General features: G+C 45.3%; 1 protein-coding gene across 1 annotated transcript; it reads right to left on the minus strand.

Moving 5' to 3' along the window:
• Window positions 1-9231: 9231 nt before the first annotated feature.
• On the minus strand, window positions 9232-9789 carry LOC120978058 (ribonuclease H-like). The gene has a single exon (XM_040406296.1). The coding sequence runs from the start codon at window positions 9787-9789 to the stop codon at window positions 9232-9234; it is 558 nt and encodes a 185-aa protein (XP_040262230.1).
• Window positions 9790-10051: the final 262 nt, after the last annotated feature.

The following is a 10051-nucleotide window of genomic DNA, read 5'->3' on the forward strand; positions in this document are numbered from 1 at the left end:
TGTGAAAAGGGAAAAACATCCAGTATGCGGCAGTCCTGTGGGCAAAAATGCCTTGTGGATGCTAGAGGTCAGAGGAGAATGGGCCGACTGATTCAAGCTGATAGAAGAGCAACGTTGACTGAAATAACCACTCGTTACAACCGAGGTATGCAGCAAAGCATTTGTGAAGCCACAACACGCATAACCTTGAGGTGGATGGGCTACAACAGCAGAAGACCCCACCGGGTACCACTCATCTCCACTACAAATAGGAAAAAGAGGCTACAATTTCCACGAGCTCACCAAAATTGGACTGTTGAAGACTGGAAAAATGTTGCCTGGTCTGATGAGTCTCGATGTCACGGCCACGGTTTTGGCCGTGACTCCTTGGGAGCCGCATACTGTTGCCCGCGGTTTTGGGTTGTAGTGTCAACCGCAGCTTGAGGCATAATGTAGTTGGCCTCAGGTGCGGTTGCCGCGGACAACAGCTATGTGTGCGGTTTCCTAGGAGTTGTGTGCGAGTATGTATGCACTTTTGTATGTCTGTGTGCACTCTGTTTTGTGTGTGGTGTGCACTGACATCTTCCCTTCACTGTGGTTGCCCGTGGCAACGTTTGGTTGTATGTGTACATGTGGTGGCAGTGTCCCGGCCTTCGGGCTGACTCCCAGGACACGCTTGCCACCCATGTCGTTGCCTGCGGCAACAGCCACAGTGTGTTTGTAGTTTTGACACTTCCCCTTTAAGTTATGTTTTCCCTTCTGTGGTATTGGAAGGGTTAACTCCCTTTCTGTGTGTCTGAGTCACGGGGTGTGTCTGATTGTTGGGTGTGGCCTCTTGGCCCTATAAAGCCTCAGTTGTAGGCAGTAGCCAGTGAGGGTGTTTCAGCCATGCTGGCTGTAGACATCCTCCTGGTTACTTACCAACTGCCAATGGAGCCAACCTTCTGGTCATAAGCAAATATATATGTCCTTTGGTGTCTGGGAGATGTGTATGCTTTTATGTTTCTTTATTGCACCTGTGGTCCTGTGGTCCTGGGTTCCCGTGTGTTGTGTGTTTGTGTGCTGAGTCCTGCTGTCTGTGGGCAGTACATCCACATGGGTTCCAGGCTTGGTTGTCTGTGGTAGGTCTCTGCTATGTTTGTGTCAAGTACCTGCCATTGCCACAGGTTGCATTTGTTTCCCCTTGCTTGCAGCTTGGCCAGTTAGACTCCTGTTCCTCCGGATCCAGAAGGAACAGGATGTCTTACTCTGACTCCTAGCCTAGGGACCGGCGGAGGGATCCGAGGTTCCTGCGCATGGGTCCTCCTACCTTCAAGGTCGGCCCATGCAGGTAGGAGTTAGGGTCAGGTTAGGGACGCTGTTAGGAGGTGACCTGCTCCCAAATCCTGTTCGTCCTGGTCAAGCAGCGACCATCATCCTTCGGCACACGGCTGAGGGTTTCCCCCACCCTCAGCCGTGACACTCGATTTCTGTTGAGACATTCAAATGGTAGAGTCCGAATTTGGCGTAAACAGAATGAGAACATGCATCCATCCTCTGATGGCTACTTCCAGCAGGATAATGCACCATGTCACAAAGCTCGAATCATTTCAAATTGGTTTCTTGAACATGACAATGAGTTCACTGTACTAAAATGGCCCCCACAGTCACCAGACCTCAACCCAATAGAGCATCTTTGGGATGTGGTGGAACGGGAGCTTTACGTGCCCTGGATGTGCATCTCTCAAATCTCCATCAACTGCAAGATGCTATCCTATCAATATGGGCCAACATTTCTAAAGAATGCTATCAGCACCTTGTTGAATCAATGCCACGTAGAATTAAGGCAGTTCTAAAGTCAAAAGGGGTCCAACACCGTATTAGTATGGTGTTCCTAATAATTTTTTAGGTGAGTGTATTTACCACTATATCTTAGTAACATAGTAACATAGTACATAAGGCCGAAAAAAGACATTTGTCCATCCAGTTCGGCCTGTTATCCTGCAAGTTGATCCAGAGGAAGGCAAAAAAAAAAAAACTGTGAGGTAGAAGCCAATTTTCCCCACTTTAGGGGAATAAAAAATTCCTTCCCGACTCCAATCAGGCAATCAGAATAACTCCCTGGATCAACGACCCCTCTCTAGTAGCTATAGCCTGTAATATTATTACGCTCCAGAAATACATCCAGGCCCCTCTTGAATTCCTTTATTGTACTCACCATCACCACCTCCTCAGGCAGAGAGTTCCATAGTCTCACTGCTCTTACCGTAAAGAATCCTTTTCTATGTTTGTGTATAAACCTTCTTTCCTCCAGACGCAGAGGATGTTCCCTCGTCACAGTCACAGTTCTGGGGATAAATAGATGATGGGATAGATCTCTGTACTGACCCCTGATATATTTATACATATTAATTAGATCTCCCCTCAGTCGTCTATTTTCTAAAGTGAATAACCCTAATTTTGATAATCTTTCAGGGTACTGTAGTTGCCCCATTCTAGTTATTACTTTAGTTGCCCTCCTCTGGACCCTCTCCAGCTCTGCTATGTCTGCCTTGTTTACAGGAGCCCAGAACTGTACACAGTTGCCCCCATTGTCTGAGATGGGAAAACCCCTTTAAAATACAATACATGTGATTGGGCTTTTGAAAGCTACGTGTAGCGGGGAGAAAAAAAAAGCACAGAAAATCTAGCATGCTGTAATTTGTGTCGCTGTGGACTGAGCCAAATGTACACATTGTGATCAAAACAAAACAAAAACTCCCCTTATATATAATTTACTTACAGTTCTGAAGACTCAGGGGTGCTGGCTGGTTTTGCCTCAGGGGTGGTGACAGGCTTGGCCGAGCAGAAGGAGTGTGGGACTGTGAGGCCTTTTTTCTCCAAGCTGCTCCGGATCAGTGCTCTGGGCAGCTGGGCTCCGGGCTGGAAGTGGGCACAATAAGAAAAAAATATTTTTCATTACACCTCAGGTCAGACCACCAATCAGACCCCCAATGTTAATCAGACCTCAGCTAACAGCCCCAATAAGATCCCCAATGTTAATAAGACCTCAGATCACACCTCAGCTCAGACCCCAATATGAATGACCCCCAATCAGACCTCAGATAAGAGCCCCAGTGCCTCTCATCAGCCCCCCAGTGCCTCTCATCAGCCAGTAATAACAGCCCCCCCAATCATGTGCCAGTAATAACAGCCCCCCAATCATGTGCCAGTAATACCAGACCCCCCAATCATGTGCCAGTAATACCAGACCCCCCAATCATGTGCCAGTAATACCAGACCCCCAATCATGTGCCAGTAATACCAGACCCCCCCAATCATGTGCCAGTAATACCAGACCCCCCCAATCATGTGCCAGTAATACCAGACCCCCCCAATCATGTGCCAGTAATACCAGCCCCCCCCCAATCATGTGCCAGTAATACCAGACCCCCCCCAAATTCCCCAATCATGTGCCAGTATAATACCAGACCCCCCAATCATGTGCCAGTAATACCAGACCCCCCCCAATCATGTGCCAGTAATACCAGACGGTCCAGACCCCACCAAATAATCTGCCAGTAATACCAGACCCACCCAATCATGTGGCAGTATTGTAATACCAGACCAGACCCCCCAGTCATGTGCCACTATACCAGATCCCCCCCCCCCAATCATGTGCCAGTAATACCAGACCCCCCAATCATGTGGCAGTAATACCAGACACCCCCCCCCCCCCCCGAATCTGTGCCAGTAATTCCAGGGCCCCCCCAAATTCCCCAATCATGTGCCAGCCCAGTATAATACCAGGGCCCCCCAAATTCCCCAATCATGTGCCAGTATAATACTTACTTACCTCTTTGGAGCGATGCGATGCAGGCCTCTTCCAGCCTGTGTCCTGACTCCAGCGCTGTACGGCTCAGGCCGGCGGCGCGATTCGTGCCGCCTACGCCGGCCTCTGATAGGCTGCCAGCCTAGTAGTGCCGGCAGCCTATCAGAGGAACAGGAAAGGGACACACCTCCCTGCCCTGCTCCTCCGCAGCCTTCTGTTTGTATCGCTGTCCTGAGGACAGCGATATAAACAGAAACAGATCACCATGGACATGAGCACTTTGCTTCCACAATGGAAGCGCTCATCTCAGTGCCTGCCCCGCCGTCGCTGCACACTGCCTGCCGCCGCACACTGCCTGCTGCCGCCGCCGCTGCACACTGCCTGCCCCGCCGCACACAGACCATGCTGAAAGGGAACGGCGTTCCTGCCATGAAAAAAGTGCAGGAACGCCGGTCCCATGCGTTCCCCCTCGACTCGACCCCTGGGGCATACCCAAAAAAGCTGATTCAAGAACACTTAGTTAAAATTAAGCCTCTCACTAATGATGCCATTAGAAAGGGGCTAGGTGACACCATACATTCAAAGGCCCGAATTCCTTTTGTGTCAGAGTTCAGTACTAATAGTGGCAATATTTCAGCCATTTAAAAAAAAAAACATTTAAATCCCTGCTTCTAAGTTCATATCGGAGAAATCGTAATTTGGGTGACAGACTTCTCAAATCTGATATAGGTTTATCTAAGGGAACTTGTGAGACATACTTTGGATCTACCCGGAATGGTTGTTTCCCATGTTATAACTGCGTTAATTGTACCCTCATGCTACGGGGTGACTCGTTTGTTCACCCTGTTTCGGGCAAAATGATCAAAATCAGACAATATTTAACATGTGATTCGTCCCATGTTATTTATCTATTGACCTGTCCTTGCCACCTCATATATATAGGTAAAACCACCTGGGACTTAAAAACTCAACTTAACCAACATAGATATTCCATTAGGAAGCAAAAAATGGATCTTCCAGTATCAAAACACTTCACCGAGGCCAAACATTCAGAAAGGGATTTACGGTTTAGAATTTTGGAACAGATACCTTCTCTAAGACGAGGTGGTGACAGGACCAAATTATTGAAGAGAAGATAACTTTTTTGGATTTATACGCTAGAAACTCTGAAGCCACAGGGTCTAAATGTAGAATTCAGGGTCATTTAGTCATCTCCATCATTTATGCATGTGTTTTTACTTGTGCCTTTTCGTGTGGAAAACAACATGTGCTATATGTCTAATTGTGTTTCTTTTTTGTAGGACAGCAATTATTGATTCTATTGTTAGGAATGGTCACGTTTGGTGAAGACTGGAGGGACCATGCAGGCGATCCATTATTACAGTAGAATGCAGTATATAATTGTTTGGTTGGGATACCACTTTTATTAGAACCATGATCACGGACAACCTTGTGGGGCCTGGGTGACACGGACTCGTGACGGGTTGGTCTGTTCATAATTTAAATAAGTATACTATGTACTGCTCTGATTCAGTCTATCCGTGCCTTTCCCTTGTTTTGGGAGGGATCCGGGGTCACATCATTGTGACACCCTGATGCCCCACCCCTATTGTTGCTGGGAGATTGTTCCAAGTTTCACTTGGATGCTCCCTTTGCAACCCTGGGATAATGACATGGAGCAGATATGTTAATAGGTCTGGCAGGGGAGGTGCATACGGTCTGACACTCCGTGACACCCCCCCGGCACAGACATTCCGGCACGGAAACTGGTGGTCGCCCATTAATCTTCCGTTTACGGATCAGCTTTTGTCTGCTTGAACTGTGGAGCTTTGAATACATTCAGTGTGTTTTTGCAATTTTGTATGAGGAACTTGCCGGCCTGTATGGGCATGAGCATGCGCCCTGTACGAAAGATAGTCAGCGGCAATCTTTGTTGTGGTTCCCACATCTTCATACATTGTCCCGTGTCTTGCGAGAGCACGTGTAGCGGCGCATGCGCAGACCTCTCTTCCGGTCGCCAAGCAGATTCCACCATGTCTCCACAACTGAACGTGACTGATCCGAATGTTTTTAATATTGATATATTGATATCCACTGTGCACTTTTTTTTATATATATTTATTGACAATTATGTAATCACATCAATACTACTACTGTTTTTATCACGCTATGCACTTTATTCGATGGCTTTCACAATCAACTCTGCTATGATCATGGCCACAGATCAATTATGTTTTGAATGTTGTTATACTTTGATGCATTTAAACTTTATTACTTAATTATGGATTTCGATTTTGTAAATTGCTTGCAGTATTTATGTATGTTCCCCACGGCCAGCCCAGGTTTTTGGTGAAGCTGGGCCTTTAAAGAACAATACAGATATGCCCATACAGATACAATTGGAACATCCCTTTTATGGGTATGTAATATGTCACATATAAGAACGTACGTTGTTGTGCCGAATGACCCTGAGTGAATTAGAACATTTGTTCTAATTCTGGGAGATCCCCAGAATCTGTCCTGAGACAGATAAGTGAATCTAACTCACAGCGGGGGGGATGGGAAGTGCGTAGGTGAGATATTATAACAATTCTGTACATCATAGAGAAGACAACATGGAGTCACATTTGCCTTCAATCCCCTCTTTAGAACCAAATTTCTTAGATAATATGGTTCTTACCCTTGCCCTTTTCCCTGTATACCGCCAGATATTTTCTATATCCTTCATGTGAGTTGTCTTCAGGATTAGGCAGCAGAGTCTCATAAAATGACATATTTGATACTCCTTTCATTATCAGTTTCCGTACACATGGTATGATACATGTTGCAACTATTGCTATTACTATAATAATTATCAGGATAATGATTCCTAACTGTACAAGTGCCTGTTTCCAGGTAGTGAACCAGCCCAAAATACTGATCCCAAGGGTTATTGATACCTGAGTTTCTTTTGAGCTCGATTGATAAATCCTCGAGTTTCTTTATTGCCAGTGTGACCTTACCATTAGGGCCGGTGTTGTTGGGTATGAACGTGCAGCAGGATGAGGGGTCCGTCAATACCTTACAGACACCACCTCTTTCTGCAAGTATCATATCAAGTACCATGCGGTTTTGAAATGTCATAATGGAATCTGCCTGTAACTCTTCTGCTACACCCTGTAACGCATCCCTGGTAATGGTTTACAAACCTTTGTTGATTATAGTAAATATACTTGATCCAGTATTTTTGTTGATTGTTATGTGGGGAATTATGGATTCAAATCCTGCTGCCACCTGACCTCTGGCCTTGAATTCATCAGGGACCCCTCTTGAGACCCCGATTCCATCAATATACACGTGTGGGTTGAAGCTACCTTTTTGGAGGGCGCGACGGTTGGCGTATATGTGTGTTGGAGTCTTTTTCATTTTCAGTGAAGATGTGTATGTTCATGATGGCTTTAGCAAGGGTGCATTCTCCTTTCCAGGAACCCTCTAGTCTAATCTTATCTTTCCATCCCCACAGATCCACTATACATCTCCAATCGAGTATACTTGATTCTGTGTGAGGGAGGTATCTGTTTCACTGTAAGTTGCACAGTATCTTTCAGTAAACTTACCCAGGGATCTTCCTTGATCTCCCCCTCTGTGGCAGGTATAGTTACCAGGATAGATATGTATACCTGCACCAGGGTGGGAGTTTTTATGAGGAGTGGGTATTTTTGCTTCCATTCTTCACATGCAGACTGGTTACTAGATGAATTTGAGAATAATTGCAAAAAACATTCCTCAACACTAGAGGGCAATATTAAGGGCACAGTACCTAGGTGAGGCTTCCTGTCCCACATATATAACAATTACTTTTATTTACTGAAGCAGCACGGTACTTTATCCATTCTAACCATAGGTTGGCATCAGAGAACCCAGTTTCTTCTGCAAGAGCCTCCTCATATGTTGGGTCAGATATTGCTCTCATATTGTTAAAAGTTAAGATACGGGGTTTGAGGGGGTTTGTTTGTTTCTGAGGGTATGTCCATTCTTATAGTGGTTGCCGCATCTCGTGGAAGGACTGCACTTCATTATGCTGCATAAACAGAAGGAGTAAGTTGCAACGTGAGTACTGGAGGAATTGTACCAGAAGGTAGTGATTCCACCTTTCTGAGTTATAGCAACTTCAGCTTTGTTATCCTCCGGCAGAGTCATTAGGATCGTCAGTAATCCCACAGTCCAAGTGGACCGTCTGTGCCATCTTCCAGAATTGAGAGAGTGCATCCTGGTGGAGGTCAGAGCTGTCTGCTCCCGTTAGTACTGTCGTCACAAATTCTACGACACAACTTCTTCTTTTGTGTGGCTCCAAATCAGTTAGAATTATAAGTATGAGCTCATACAGCTTTCCCTAATGAGACCAATGCAGGCTGGTATCATGGAAAATATCTCTCTTTATTCCAGTTACATACACTTATATAGGCAACATGAGGTAGACAAAAGGGTGGTCCTAGATGAAAGTTTATTGGCTCTGTGACAAAAAGGGAGTAGTTTACTAACTTTATTCCTGAGTTGATTGGCACATTTGAAACTAGCAACTTAACTCCTCCTTTCTTTCACTAATTGATCTTAGAACAAAGAGAATGTACATGAGGCTCCTAATTGAGTTTTTGACATCTAGTGGAGACAAATGTGTACTACAGGAGAAGGTAAAATCTTGACTCTCACAAATCCCTCCTTTTTGCGGTAAATAGATACAAGATGAATAAGCAATGTGAGGTACTCTCCCAACGCCCTAAACGGCGAAGAGCTGGACTTTCCTTATTGCTTCACCAGGTCCCCCCAACTCCCTTTCGGGTTTGCCTTCATCTGGTTCTATTTATTCCACAACTATCAACAAGATTTCATTTGTTTTAGGACGGAATCGCGTTCCTCAAAGAGGTTCTCCAAATAATCTTTAGGTCTGTCAGTTTCACAATGCATGTACATGGTTGTTGCAGGTGTGGTTGAGTTGAACATTTTAAAAACAATTTTTCTAAAACAAGGAATCACACAACACCCTATTAATGCCAATACCACAAGTACTACCACCAGTGTCATTAACATATTGGCTAACACATTAGACCAGTTCCCAAACCACTGTTCTAGCCATGAAGTAATGGGGTTGTTGATTCCAGAGTTTTTCTCTAGTTCATTCGATAAAGAAGTCAGTCCATTCAAAGCCTTTGTGATGCTTCCGTCAGGGGCAGTGTTGTTCGGAATGAAGGTGCAGCAGGAACTTCCGATCATCTTGCAGACGCCTCCTTTTTCCGCTAGGATCATGTCGAGGGCCAGTCGATTCTGTAACGCCATCACCGATGAAGAGCTCAGTTGTTCCGATATTCCTTTTACTGCATCTGGGGTAAAATTTACGAATCTCTGTTGATTATAATACAAATAGTTAATCCATCCTACATTTTTATTTACGCCAATTATTGGAAGTATTCATTCGAAACCAGCAGCTATCTGGTTTCTAGCCTTGAATTCATCAGGAACTCCTCTAGATGATTTCCTCGAGCTTCAAGAGTTTTTCCTGACGAATGGCCTTTAATTTTCATAATGGCCACCCTTGTTGGCAACAGCAGAGCGTCCATTAAGGCTTTCACCCCTTTGCCATTTTTAATTGGCTTGCCATTTGCTGTAAGGAAGTCTCTAGCCTTCCAAATTGGACCATAATCATGGGTGATCCCAAAAGCATACCTGGAATCTGTATAGATGTTTGCAATTTTTCCCTCCGCATACCTGCAGGCCTCTTCCAAAGCCTTAAGTTCAGCTTCCTGTGCAGACATGTGAGAGGGCAGTGATTCCGCTTTGATCGTATCGTGCTGAGTGACAACTGCATACCCAGTATAAAACTTCCCCTGGACACCATACCGCGATCCATCCACAAAGAGCTCTAAATCTGGGTTTTCTAAGGGAGTATCTACCACGTGATCAAACCCTGCTGTCTCTTGGGACATTAATTGGAGACAGTCGTGTTTATCTTCCAGGTCAGGAAGATATTCGGCTAGATGACTCATACTACTACTCCCTCCCCCCTCCAGAGGCAGCAGAGTAGCTGGATTCAAAGTTGTGCACCTTTTAATGGTGACATTTGGTGGCATAAGTAGTGCACATTCTAGTCTAAGGTGTCTGGCAGTGGACAGGTGTTTAGGCTGTACTTGTGTGAGAATGGCTGAGATGTCATGAGGGACAAAAACAGTGATTGGATAATTGAGCACAATCTCAGAGCTTTTGTCAAGCATGAGTTGTACAGCCACTACAGCACGGACACAAGATGGC

The sequence above is a fragment of the Bufo bufo genome, chromosome 8 (genome assembly GCF_905171765.1).
Source record: "Bufo bufo chromosome 8, aBufBuf1.1, whole genome shotgun sequence".
Lineage (NCBI taxonomy): Eukaryota > Metazoa > Chordata > Amphibia > Anura > Bufonidae > Bufo > Bufo bufo.